The sequence below is a fragment of the Triticum aestivum genome, chromosome 3D (assembly GCF_018294505.1).
Source record: "Triticum aestivum cultivar Chinese Spring chromosome 3D, IWGSC CS RefSeq v2.1, whole genome shotgun sequence".
Taxonomy (NCBI): domain Eukaryota; kingdom Viridiplantae; phylum Streptophyta; class Magnoliopsida; order Poales; family Poaceae; genus Triticum; species Triticum aestivum.
Genome location: NC_057802.1, coordinates 316,201,733 through 316,215,677, shown reverse-complemented (window position 1 = coordinate 316,215,677; position 13,945 = coordinate 316,201,733). Strand labels below are relative to the sequence as shown.

Sequence of the window (13,945 nt, the reverse complement as noted above, 5' to 3'; positions counted from 1 at the left end):
CGGTGGCAGGGCCTTCACAAAGATCTGCATGCCACCACGCGGGTGCTTGCTGAGTTGGTCTGGAAGCCGCATGTTGCCACGCAGGTGCCTGCCCACCTGGTTGGGCTGGCAGCTGTATGCGAATGGCGATGGAGTCTTGGTTGATGCGGGCCTGGCTGTGGACCCGCAGGCGTCCTCGGCAAGGGTCTTGCCGGGGCCCCGGCAAGGGTCTTTCCGCGGTAGCATGGTTGTCCCCGGCAAGGATCTCGCCGGGGGTCTTGTGGATCTCCTTGGCAAGGATCTTTGCTGAGGATCGTCGTCATGTAGTCCTCATCTGATCCTCTGTACTTATGATCTTGACAAAGATCTGCATGCCACCACGGAGGTGCCTCCCGAGCCCTGGTTCCAATGTAGTTGTTGACGATGTTTGGAACCCTTGGGCTCAAGGGTGGCTCGCTCTGCTGGCGTTTGGCAAGTTGCCCCGGCAAAGCTCTTGCCGGGGCCGCGGAGGTCGTCCCGGCAAGGGTCTTGCCGGGGGTCCACCTCGCGCCCTTTGCTCTTTGTGTTTCTGATCTTGGTGTTGCCTTGTTCGTCCTATGCTTCAGTTTTCCTCCAACCCCCTCCTCTGCCCTGCTAAGTGTGGCTGCGGCATGCGGCTCTGACTGCCCGTGCACAAGTAAAGGGGTCAAAAGGAGAGCCCCTACTTTTGTACACCGACACCTTGTGCATCCCCTTCGTAAACGATTTCCACTGGATCTGGAGATTCCCCGGGCCCCCCCGAATCGTCATCTTCGGACCCGAATCATCATCCCAGCTTTTACGCTTCCTCGAAGTAGACGGGCCTGCCTCGTTCACCCCATCATTTTATTTTTTGCTTTCAGGAGATCCCGTGGAATGAGCCTCCTGCTCTTCCGCAGGCGCATCGGGGTCGGGAGTATCTGGTCCACTGAGCTCGGCGCGGCGAAACCGCCTCGCCAGATTGGTGGCTATTGCGACGAATTTGCTTTCGTCCCCGGCTTCCGTATAATCTGAGAAGATTTGTTGAAGAGTATCTCCTCCCTCACTATTCCACAATATATGATTTTCAGTTAACGATCGCGCAGATTCACCGTCCTCTAATGGAAGAGGAGTGCCTACTTCGTGAAATATTCTTTCAACCTTGGAAGTCAACTCCGCAATAATGTCTTCGGGATGGGCGGCGTGCGCCATTTCCTGCTGGAGGTCTGGTAGTCCGCCAACAGGAGGTTGGTCTATGGGAAAGTCACCCTCGTTAGGAGCATTGGTCATGACGAGAACATTGAGATCCGTGACATTCTCATTCCCAAGATGAAAGGCTATTCCTTGAACTCCGAATAAGACAACAAATGCCATTATTAGTACTGGCAACGCAAGACCAAACGATGGTATAGCAATGAACAAAAGAATGACACTTGGAAACATGGTCCGAATAATTTCGATAGTAGTTCCATGAACAATCCTTTGTGGGATTGGATTGGTTTGCTTGTTGAAATGCCATAAAGCGTGAACCAACATCCATGATACGAAAAACAAAATAAGAATGAGGAAGAAAAAGATATCGTGATGAAAAATGCTCATGGGGGAGACTCATTTTAGGACCGCTATTTCCTGCACATCGCCTGTGCTTTTAGTGGTTTTCCGCTCATTAAACCACAGTGCCAGGGCGATCCAATTACCCGGAGAAGTTCTCTTTGTCTTCGAGCTTTTATTCCCCAATCCACTTATTCGTTCCCTTCTTTCATATACCTCCCCGCCAATATATAGAGACAAATGGGAATAATTGAACCACGTCTACAAAATGCCAGTACCATGCAGCTGCTTCAAAGCCAACGTGATGCTTCTTGGTCAGATGACCAAGATATTGGCGAATACCACATATGATCAAGAAAAGAGTACCTATAATCACATGAAAACCATGAAATCCAGTTGCTAAGAAAAAGGTAGAACCATAAATACTATCCGACATAGTGGAGGGTGCTTAGTAATATTCCATTCCTTGAAAGCCAGTGGATACTAGAGCCAGTGAAATGGTTGCTACTAAAGCGTAAACTGCTCATTTTTCCTTCCCCGCGAGTATAGCATGATGAGCCCAAGTTACGGCAGCTCCGGATGAAGGGAGAATAGGGGTATTAAGAAGATGGATTTCCCAAGGATCTAAAACCCCAATCCCTTTTAGGGGCCAAATACCTCTGATCTCTACCGTAGGTGCCAAAGAAGAATGAGAAGAAGCCCAAAAAAGCGAAAAGGAACATAACCTCCGAGACTATGAAGAGAATAGAACCATATCGAGGTCCTAATTGTACAGCTTTTGTATGATGCCCTTCCAACGTGGATTCACGTAGAACATCCCGCCACCATACGAACATGGTATAAAGGAGAAATATTAGGCCCAAACTGAGAAGTGTTGCACCCCCTTGAAATGAGTGCATGTACATCACACCTCCTACGGTGGTTGCCAAAGCTCCGAGTGAACCCGAAATAGGCCATGGACTTGGATCTACCAAATGATAAGAATGCCTCTGAGATTCAATCATAAACCACTTTGCCCCGGTTGTATGTAAACCCCCCTTCACCCCCATCCCCTAAAGTGGTAAAGAAGGAGGCTCTTTTTTGTCTCATTAGGACAAACAAATAGGAAGGGATAGTTCTTTCATTGCATTGATAGAAGTGAGACTATCAAAAGATCTCTCTATTATTTAGAGAAAAGAGTTGGCGTGGGTTCTACCAACGAAACGAAGAAGTTTTTGATTGGTCTTTATCATTCGGAACCCTCTCCGTATTAGTAAGAAAAACACACCCAGACTCTGACTTCAATGGTGGGAACAACCTCAGCACTCCGGCGTGAACATGAACAATCATTCTATGCAAAATTTCATGTATGATAGTGGTCGATCCCTCGGGAGTGACATTCGTTACTCTGGATTTTGTTCACACGGTGATCTTCTCTCTTTCCAAGAGTACTACCCTTTACGTAGTCTATGTCTGGGGAGACAGGTGCAGTAGAGAGGTCCCCCACTTCAATTCCTGTCCCGTTAGCATCTCCGATCCGAGAGTTGGGATGACTCCGTTAGTTTCGGTCGGGAGCCGGACGGTAATGGACCTACAACCCTTGCTTGTGGACTAGCTGCAGAGCTAACCTTTGTTCTATTGGTTTGGTGGTTGCTACCAAGACGATTTCTTTATGCCCATCAAAGAACCTCGAGATGCTAATCCACGAAAAATGATACGAGAAATGCGAAAGAAATCAACCGCAGAACGAGGGCGACCCGTGAAAATACCTCGGTTTCTTACTCGTGCCATTGAACTCTTTCTTGGCAACTTGGACAACTTATAACGATGTTTGTCCCGCATATCAGACGGAAGATCGGGTTACAAAATTAGAAAGCTTTCGTCTCAATTCATATTTAGCCGCGAGCAATCTACGTTTGTGATCTCGTATATTTCGTCGCTTCTCCGGCATCTTACTTAGTTTCCCCCTCATCTTTTAGCAAAAAGCCGCTCCACAGTAGTAAAGTCTCATCTTTTGTATTGGCCGAAGTGACAATAGTCACATTGAACCCTCGAATATGCTCGAAGATCTCGAAATGATCTTCCAGTTCCGGGGAGAATTCGCAAAACTCCGTTTCCATAAAGAATTTGATGGAGTTTTCCCGTATTTCGACCGGAGAATCCAACATAGACATTACTGTAAAGATTCTGACCAAAAAATGGTACATTCCATGCCCTCGGAGAACGCTTTGTCGTGCAAAGTCACTGACATATCCAGTGTCTTTTTCGGACCCCAAGAATGGATTGGATCGAAACGACTTTCCTGCTTGAAAATAGGGGCCCCTTTGTGTCTGTATGAATCTCTGACCGCACAAAATCTCCATAGCCAATTTTCCAAATTGGATTCTGAAATCAGAGGCAGCTTTTGGTACTAATCTTATTTCAAACAATCCAGGAACTTCCATAACATTGGCGTGATTCAGTTTGAGCAACAGATCCTGACGTAATACATCTTCGTAATGAAAATGGAGTGGAAACATCATGGCTTTTCCGCTTTTTTTGAGAATGAGCACTGTGAACTATCCGCTTCAAAAAGGATAGTTGATCGAACCGAAACCAACGTCAAGTACGAGTTATTAAGCGCCGAATCAAAAAAAGTGTACTTCCTTTACGCTTGATGTAGGATTTACCTATTAATATGAAGTTCACTCTTCTGCTGACTTGAGTCCAGAAGGGAAGCGACTGATTTCCAATTCTTCTTTGCTAGCGCTTGACTCCTGTGGAATTCCATTAACAAGCTTAAAAGAAAGCCTTTTATTTGGTTTTTGAGATACTAGTTATTTATAGGTTAAGTTCGATATTTCACTCCGTGGGCCGGCTAATTAATTCAAGTAATTCCTGGAGGGGAATCAATCGAAGAGATTGCCTGCCCATGCTACAATTCCTTACTCAAAAGGACTAGAGTGCTAAGCAGCCTTCCCGGCACCACCACTATAATGAATGGCTCAAACAAATAGGAGATGAGAATCTAATTGATCCTTTCTAGAATAGAATATAAACAGAAGCTTGTTCTGCCCATCTATCTAGAGAATGAAAAGGAACTAATGCCACTGATAGGAAATACATAGACCGTACGCCCACTTACCACTCTACCACTTCAATTCAATGACGGACTTCACCGATACCGATACCAAACCTAGCTTGAGAGAGATCGACCATAGGCATGTGGTGAACGATACCGAGAGAAAGAGCACTGAAATGAACCATATCGAGCACTACGAAGATATGACCAGAGGCATAAACGTGGAGGGGGCCACCGCACATGACTAACAATTGTTGGTGTGTGTTCTAGGCGCCCCCTCCCCACATATATATAGGTGGGAGGGGGAGGGGAGCAGCCTTGGGGCACCCCAAGTAGGAGGAATCCTACTTGGGGGCCTAGTCCAATTCGCCCCCTTCCATATTTTCGGAGAGGGAAAAGGGAAGAGGAAGGGGAGAAGGAAAGGGGGGGTGTCGGTGTCAAAACAGGCGGATCTCGGGTAGGGGGTCCCAAACTGTGCGTCTAAGGTCGATGGTAATAGGAGACGGGGGACACAATGTTTACCCATGTTCGGGCCCTCTCTATGGAGGTAATACCCTACTTCCTGCTTGATTGATCTTGATGAATATTAGTATTACAAGAGTTGATCTTCCACGAGATCGTAATGGCTAAAACCCTAGAAGTCTAGCCTGTATGACTATGATTATGAGTCTTTTTCTCTACAGACCTAGCCCTTCGGTTTATATAGACACCGGAGGGATCTAGGGTTACATAAGGTCAGTTACAGAGAAAGGAATCTTCATATTCTGTCGCCAAGCTTGCCTTCCACGCCAAGGAGAGTGCCATCCGGACACGGGTAGAGTCTTCGGTCTTTGTATCTTCACAGCCCATCAGTCCGGCCCGTGGCTAACAGGCCGGACGCCCGAGGACTCCCTCACTAGCCCCCGAACCAGACTTCAATGACGAGGTGTCCAGCGTGCAGATTGTCTTCGGCATTGCAAGGTGCGTTCCTCCTCTGATGACTTCAAAGTGATGTATTTGGCCTTCCATTTAACGTCGTACCCCTCGGCTTCTGTGTATCAACAACTTCAGCTTCCACGTGTCAAGCGAATGCGAGAGGTCAGGTTATTTTTGCAGATAGCACCCCGGCCGGGCGAGGAAGAGTGTCTATTTAAAGAGATTGGATCTTAGATCCATTCGGCACCACGCGGAAAAATCCTCAGAGATTGCTAGGAAAGACCACTCCAACATGGCTAACCCTCCCAGCTCCTCCTCTCGTCCCCGCGGCCCAGAAAAAGGCGAGTGGGAGAGGTGCTCCGTATCCCATGGTCAGCTGGAGAGGCTGCAAACATAGGGATTTCTTCCTCCTGCGGATTTGGTCCTGTTCGAGCAGGATTTACCTTCTTGAATGGCGATGCTCAGGCTGAAAATTTCCCCAATCCATCCAGGGGGGAACGAGTGTGCTTCGTCCCTTATTTGCTAAGAGGTGTCGGATTTCCAATTCATCCATTCCTCCGAGGGCTTCTGGAGTACTATGGCCTCCAACTGCACAACTTTACCCCGGCCTCCATCCTGCATATCGCGGGTTACGTCGCCCTTTGCGAGCTATTCCTGGGCTGTGAGGCCCATTTTGAATTGTGGAGAAATTTATTCTGTGTCGTCCCGCGCAACCACGAGGGATCAATATTTGAAGTGGGCGGAGCCGAAATATGGCGCATCGCCGAGACCGGATACCTATCCGGCACACCAAAGAAGGCATCCGAAGAGTGGCCGTCCGAGTGGTTCTATATTGAGGACGTCGCACTTCCAGACCCAGTTCGGAGGGGTCTTCCCGAGTTCACAAGCGTTCCTTTGAAGAAACGGCACAGCTGGCGCCCTCGGAGCCTCGAGGAGGAAGATAGTGCTGAAGTTCGTCAACTCATGAGCAAGATAAGGATGCTTGCTTAGTCCGGCTTATCAACAGTTGAAGTAATGGCGACTTCCATAGTACGGGGGTTCAGCCACTCCAATACAGAGGGCTTCCCATGTGGCACTACAATGGGGAGGATGACGCCTCCCGCTGCGGCAGGAAGGGTCCGGACACCCCCGCCGCTCTGGCCAGAATATTGGCTGAACTGTTCGAAGGGGAGGAAGAGGAATTTCTCCGTATCAAGCGCAGAGATGGATTTTCCATGTACAGTCCTCCTAGCTGGGTAAGTCCCAACTCCTCTGCTCTACGCACTCCACTCCCTGAGCTACTTTCAATGAATATTAATCCGCCCATTTATAACAGCACTGGCGAAAGATTTCCGAAGGGCTTCACAGCCCCGCCCCACAGCCCAAGGGCCACAATCGGGACCTTGACCCCGGATTTCGTGGTGCTCGAGGACGGGATGTTTTACCAGGCGAGTTATGACGGCACAGAAGTGGCCATCATCGCCGATTATCCCGGTCTTCTCCCTGCTTCACACGTAAGTAATCAGGAGACATCTCATCCGAAAGAGTTCTCTCATTCTACCTCACCCACCGCACCGTCCTGTGCTCAAAAGGGGAGGCATACGGCGCGCCATGCTGCCCCAGGGGCATCTCCAAAGAGAGCGGTCCCCACGCCGGGCAAGCCTTCGAAGAGGAAGGCAAACGAAGATACGGCCGAGCCTTCATCGAAGAGGTATCGATTTGCAAATATGTTCTTCAGCAGTCGCATCCAATTTTGACTTCTATGTTTGTCCTGTATCAGGAAGAGAGTGTGCCGCACTATGTCCGGGGGTCCGGCCGGTCATACTCCCCACAGCCGGGATCCAGATCCTGCCGTAAAGACGGGGGCTGATACGGGGGTGACGCCGGATTGTCCTCCAGCCGAGAATTCGGATGATGTATCCGTCACCAACTCGGAAGTGGAGAGCGCCATGAATCATCAGCGCCGAAGGGCCGTTTTACGAGACCCCAGCTTTTCAGAAGAGGCGTTTAATGCCTTCAGCTCAGCTGATGCATACATCCGAGCTGCTCGAGATGGGCTTAACAGAGCCACGAATCAACATTTAAAAGATGTGCAGGTAAGTTTACTTTGTCCGAATATGATAACCATATGCCAGTAGCCCCCGAGACTTGAAGCAGTTGGTACAAGTGATTTAAGGATCGTTGTATAACCAGGTTCTTACGGAGAAGAACGACCTGCTAGCCCAGAGCTAGAAAAGTGTCGGTCATAGCTAACTGTTGTTGCCGCCGAACTGGAAAAAACCAAGAAGGCGGCACCTGGTAATGTTTCTGTCCATCGAGAAAACATAACTGGATACCAGCAATGCTAACGCTGTTGCTCAACTTATGGCAGGATCGTCAGATCAACTGAAAGCCGCCCAAACGGAAGAACAAGAAGCCAAAAGACTACTGGACGTGGGCGAACGTGTGCTGACACGAGTCAGAGATGAGAAAAACAAGCTGCAGGATGCCCAGACCCAGCTGGGCGAAGAACTGAAAGATGTACAGGCCCACCTGGCTGATTCCGTGAAGGAAAATAAGAGGCTGCGAGGAGGCATATTCAGTATGTGGTCGAACTTACCTTCGAATAATTCGGAGATAAAAGGGGCTGACAGAGTTATGTCTGCAGGTATGCTGACCGGTCGTCCCGAAGAGGAGATGTCCGGATTCTCGGGCGATCTGCTACAAGAGCTGTCGCACATGCACGAGCAGGCTCAGCAGGCGATGCGAAGCGTTGCCAAGGCCTTGTGGCCATCTGCCTCCCCTCCAGGAAAGATGGAGGAGCTCATAGAGCTATTCAAGGGAGCGCGGTGGCGCTTTCGATTGTGGAAGATATCGGCCTGCCGGGAAGGTGCACGAGAAGCCTGGGCCATGGTGAAACATGGTACACCAAGCTTGATCCGAATCATATGGCTCGGGTCGGACCTCTAGGGTCAGATGGGAAAGAAGTTCCCGTTAATTGGTATATGACCAAGTAAAAGTAGCCGCCAAGTATTCCCAACAGGATTGTAAGTTAGACAGCCTGCCGACGGGATAGAGGAGGAAATTTTTGAGTCCAAGTGACTATGTACTTTCCTTCTAGCTGAATTGTAAAACGATTTTCATGGCATACCTTTTCGCTTCGACCTCTGGACCGGAAGGTGCAGAGTGTTTCCGAATACCAGAGCGGTAAAATAGACCGGGGTATGCGTGGAAACCAGGCGTAGGGGTCATAGTTGCTTGAACAGACAAGTTGTATTCGGCTAGTTATGTTATATAACATTATGATTGTAAGAAACATCTTCTAGAGAGAATAGTTCCATTAAGGGTTCCTTTCCCTGGGTGTGCATGCGTAAAAATGCATGTCCAAACTGTGACTGGAACAATCGCAGTATAAGTAACATCTGGGGGTTCACAATGGGGTGAATGCAAAAACATCTTTAATCCACTGACCAAATATTCCCTTAAGAACGCTAGCTTTCGGCTTCACCCAGTCTGAGGTACACATCCGGATGACCCGGCAGTAACAATCGCAGAGGTGCTCCCTTTATGCCCTAGCCGAACCAACGGGAACGTAGGGCATAAGCACAGGAGCCAGGAAATCCAGCTTGGCCAAAACTTAAGTCATGTCGATGCATATAATGGTGAAGAAAAGGTACATATGGGGAAAACGCGCATATGTGATGAGCTTGATGCTCGAAAAATAACATTAACAAGCTTCTGTCAAAGAAGCCCCCAGGTATAATGGACGTACATATTTGAGTATGTGTATGTCACAGGTGCACGGTTGAGCCGCACGAAAAGTTTTAAGGCTAAAAAAAAGGAAAAAGCGAAAAGAGAGGAAAAAGCAATGGGAACAATAGGGAGAAGGAGACGAACAAAGAGTTCGACGCTAGGCATAGAATCTTCGGAGTCTGGCCGCGTTCCAAGGGTTCGGCTCTAGGCGATTGTCTGACGCATCATGCAGGCGGTACGCTCCTCCAGTGAGAACTTCGTCAATGATGAAGGGACCCTCCCATTTGGGCTTGAGTTTGTCCTTTTTCTTCTCTGGCAAGCGTAGAGCGAGTTCGCCAACATTATAAGTCTTGGCCCGTACTTCTCTGCTTTGATATCTGCGGACCTGTTGTTGATAAAATGCGGAACGGGCTTTTGCAACGTCGCGCTCCTCCTCCAGGGCGTCTAGGCTGTCCTGCCGATCAAGCTCGGCCTCTCTCTCTTCGTACATGCGCACTCGAGGTGAGTCATGAATAATGTCGCAGGGTAGCACAGCCTCTGCGCCGTACACCATGAAGAAAGGTGTGTATCCGGTAGTGCGATTGGGCGTGGTCCGCAGCCCCCAGAGTACAGAGTCGAGCTCCTCAACCCAGTGCTTGTCTAATTCCTTCAAAGACCGCACCAGCCTAGGTTTGATGCCACTCATAATAAGACCATTGGCCCGTTCGACTTGACCGTTTGTTTGCGGGTGATAGACGGAGGCGTAATCGAGCTTAATGCCTAGATTGGCGCACCAATTTTTTACCTCATCGGCTGTGAAGTTGGAGCCGTTATCGGTGATGATGCTGTGTGGAACACCATAACGGTGTACAACGTCGGATATAAAGTCTATCACTGGTCCGGCTTCGGCCGTTTTAACTGGTTGGACTCTATCCACTTAGTGAATTTATCCACCATGACCAGCAGATATTTTTTCTTATGGCTTCCTCCTTTAAGGGGTCCGACCATATCAAGCCCCCAGACCGCAAAAGGCCAAGTGATGGGGATTGTTTGTAGAGCGGTGGGTGGCATATGGCTCTGGTTGGCGAAAAGCTAGCATCCGACGCAATGTTGTACAAGGTCCTGTGCGTCTGCTCGGGCCGTCGGCCAATAAAAACCTATACGGAAGGCCTTGCTAACAAGGGCCCGAGCTGCAATGTGGTGACCGCCGAGACCGGCATGAATTTCAGCCAAGAGCTGCCGCCCCTCCTCCTCGGAGATACATCTTTGAAGGACTCCGGTAGTGCTTTTCTTGTAGAGCTCTCCGCCGTGAACCTTGTAGGCCTTCGAACGCCAGACAATGCGCCGGGCCCCAATCTGATCCTCAGGAAGTTCTTTCCTATTAAGGTAGGCCAAGAAGGGTTCGGTCCATGGGGCAATGACTGCCATAATGAGATGGGCCGACGGTGTTATTTCGGTGGCTTAGCCCCCGATGATATCGGTGTGTTCGGAATCTGGGGTTGTGTTCGAATCCGGGGTGGTGTTGCCGCTCTCCCCTTGCCACACCACAGATGGCTTAAAAAGCCTTTCCAGAAATATGTTAGGTGGGACAGGGTCGCGCTTGGCACCGACGCGAGCAAGGACGTTCGCCGCTTGATTACTTTCTCGAGCCACGTGATGAAACTCGAGCCCCTCGAACCGAGCCGACATTTTCAGGATGGCGTTGCGATAAGCCGCCATCTTCGGATCTTTGGCGTCAAAATCTCCATTATTTGATATATTGCGAGGTTTGAGTCCCCGCGCACTTCCAGGCGTTCTATGCCCATGGAGACGGCCATCCGAAGACCATGCAATAAGGCCTCGTATTCGACTGCGTTGTTGGAGTCTGTGTATAATATTTGGAGTACGTACTGGACTACGTCTCCAGTGGGGGATGTTAAAACGACGCCCGCTCCTAATCTTGCCAGCATTTTGGAGCCATCGAAATACATAACCCAGTTGGAATATGTGCCGTACTCTTTAGGGAGTTCGGCCTCTGTCCATTCGGTGACGAAGTCTGCCAGTACATGGGATTTAATGGCCCGACGCGGTTTGTATGTTATGTCGAATGGAAGGAGCTCAATGTCCCATTTGGCAATCCGGCCCGTAGCATCGCGGTTGTTTATTATATCATTGAGTGGTACTTCGGAAGCCACCGTGATCGAACACTCTTGGAAGTAGTGTCGTAGCTTCCGGGATGCCATGAAGACCGTGTATGCTATTTTTGGATAATGGGGGTACAGGGATTTGCATGGTGTGAGGACAGTGGATATGTAATATACTGGCTTCTGAAGCGGGAATTTGTGTCCGTCATGTTCTTGTTCTACGACGAGCACGGCGCTTACGACCTGGTGTGTTGCCAATATGTATAATAACATGGGTTCGCCGACGTTCGGCGTGGCCAGGATTGGGTTGCTTGCTAAAAGGGCCTTTATTTCTTCCAGTCCAGCCGTTGCCGCATCCGTCCACTCGAAGTGATCGGTGCGCCTTAGAAGGCGATAGAGTGGCAATGCCTTTTCTCCCAATCTGGAGATAAAGCGGCTTAAAGCTGCCACGCAACCGGCGAGTTTTTGGACCTGTTTAAGGTCCGTTGGCGTAGCCAATTGTGACAAAGCTCGGATTTTGGCTGGATTTGCTTCAATTCCTCTATTGGAAACGATGAAGCTGAGCAGTTTTCCAGCAGGGACGCCGAAAACACACTTTTCCGGATTGAGCTTGATGTCATATGCACGGAAGTTGTTGAATGTGAGACGTAAATCGTCTATCAGTGACTCGATGTGCGTGGTTTTGATGACGACGTCATCCACATATGCTTCAACTATCTTGCCGATCTGCTTCTCCAGGCATGTTTGAATCATGCGTTGGTAGGTGGCGCCAGCGTTTTTAAGCCCGAAAGGCATGAAGCAGAAAGGCCCATATGGGGTAATGAATGCCGTTGGGGCTTGATCGGACTCCTTCATGTTGATCTGATGGTATCCGGGGTACGCGTCGAGGAAACACGGTGAGTCGTGTCCTGCGGTTGCGTCAATAATCTGATCGATGCGAGGGAGGGGGAAGGGATCCTTAGGGCAAGCCTTGTTGAGGTCTTTGAAATCGACGCATAGGCGCCAGGATTTATCCTTCTTTGGTACCATCACCAGGTTTGCTAGCCAGTCTGGGTGTTTTATTTCTCTAATGAATCCGGCTTCGAGTAACTTGGCTAGCTCTTCTCCCATAGCTTGTCGTTTGGGTTCGGAAACACGCCGCAGTGTTTGTTTGACCGGTTTATATCCCTTTAAGATATTGAGGCTGTGTTCGGCTAGCCTGCGTGGGATTCCTGGCATGTCAGAAGGGTGCCAGGCGAATATGTCCCAGTTCTCACGCAGGAACTCTCGTAGCGCGGCATCGACCGTTGGGTCGAGTTGTGCCCCGATGGATGCTGTCTTGTTGGGCTCCGCTGGATGGACTTGGAATTTGACTATTTCTTCTGCTGGTTTGAAGGAGGTGGACTTGGGTCGTTTGTCCAGGATTACATCGTCCCTATCCACCATGGAGCGCAGTGCGGTTAACTCTTCGACCGCGAGGGCTTCAGATAATGCCTCAAGGGCCAGGGATGCGGTTTTATTTTCGGCGCGGAGTGCTATGTCCTGATTACTGGCGAGAGTGATTATGCCGTTGGGCCCGGGCATCTTGAGCTTCATATACCCGTAATGAGGTATGGCTTGGAAGCGTGTAAACGCATCTCGCCCCAATAGGGCGTGATATCCGCTGTTGAAAGGGGCCACTTGGAAGGTTATTTTTTTGGACCGATAGTTCTCCGGTGTGCCGAATACCACGTCAAGTGTGATTTTTCCCGCACACCGCGCCTCCCAACTGGGAATGATTCCTCGGAAGGTCATGCTGCTTTGCTTGATGCGGCTCCTGTCTATTTCCATTTTGTGGAGTGTATCCTCGTAGATGAGGTTTAGTCCGCTGCCACCGTCCATGAGAACCTTGGTGAGCCGAAAGCCGTCCATGATTGGATTGAGGACCAAGGCGGCTGGTGCTCAGATTGTCCTGTATTTTGGTTCGTCACCGGCATTAAAAGTTATAGCCGTGTCGTTCCAAGGGTTTATTGCTGCGATTTGGCAGACTTTGGCGATTTCGCGGAGTGCCCTTTTTCGCCTATTGTTTGAAGCAAATGTCTCGAAGACCGTCAATACTCTGAGGTCGTCATCTTCTGGGGGTGTTGTTCTGGGGTATTCTTGGTGAGGATATCCTCGCCGCTTTTGGCCATTTGCCGGAGTATCCAACGTGCTCTAAGGCTGTGGGTTGGTGTGTTATTCGGTGTTGTATGTATTTTGCATGGCCCATCGAGCCATCCTTCCAAAATGGTTCCGCGCCCTGTAATGGGCCTATATTTCTTTACTGTTGGACCGGGCGTGCCACGAGGGTGCGTCGTTTTCGCCTGAACAAGGGGTTGAGTGGGGATAGATGGTTCCCAGTGGGCTGCCTGAGTTCTCCAGGCGCTTTCCATTGCGCTGTACTTCTGTATGATAGTTGCCAAGTCAGCGAAGTGTAATATGCGATGGCGGTTGATGGCGTTGAGGATTCCTTCATCCGTGCAATTGTTGTGGAACGCTGAGATCGCGTCTTCGTCGCGGCAATCTTTAATCTTGTCTTTGACAAGGACGAATCTGGCCCAGAAGTGGTGGACCGTTTCCTGCGACTGCTGTTGTATGCTCATGAGAGCGCTCATATCTGGGTGGGTGGGTGGATTTAAATCCGAACCTTGAC

The 13,945-nt window shown here is 49.6% G+C and overlaps 1 protein-coding gene and 1 pseudogene across 1 annotated transcript; both read right to left on the bottom strand.

Moving 5' to 3' along the window:
* Positions 1–1,735: 1,735 nt before the first annotated feature.
* On the bottom strand, positions 1,736–2,920 carry LOC123078612 (cytochrome c oxidase subunit 3-like; annotated as a pseudogene).
* A 336-nt stretch (positions 2,921–3,256) lies between these two features.
* Positions 3,257–4,537, bottom strand: LOC123078613 (60S ribosomal protein L5, mitochondrial). The gene has a single exon (XM_044501177.1). The coding sequence runs from the start codon at positions 4,026–4,028 to the stop codon at positions 3,459–3,461; it is 570 nt and encodes a 189-aa protein (XP_044357112.1). The 5' UTR covers positions 4,029–4,537; the 3' UTR covers positions 3,257–3,458.
* Positions 4,538–13,945: the final 9,408 nt, after the last annotated feature.

Coding starts and splice junctions, on each gene's coding strand:
- LOC123078613 (XM_044501177.1), bottom strand. CDS start 4,028: ATGATGTTTCCACTCCATTTTCATTACGAAGATGTATTACGTCAGGAT.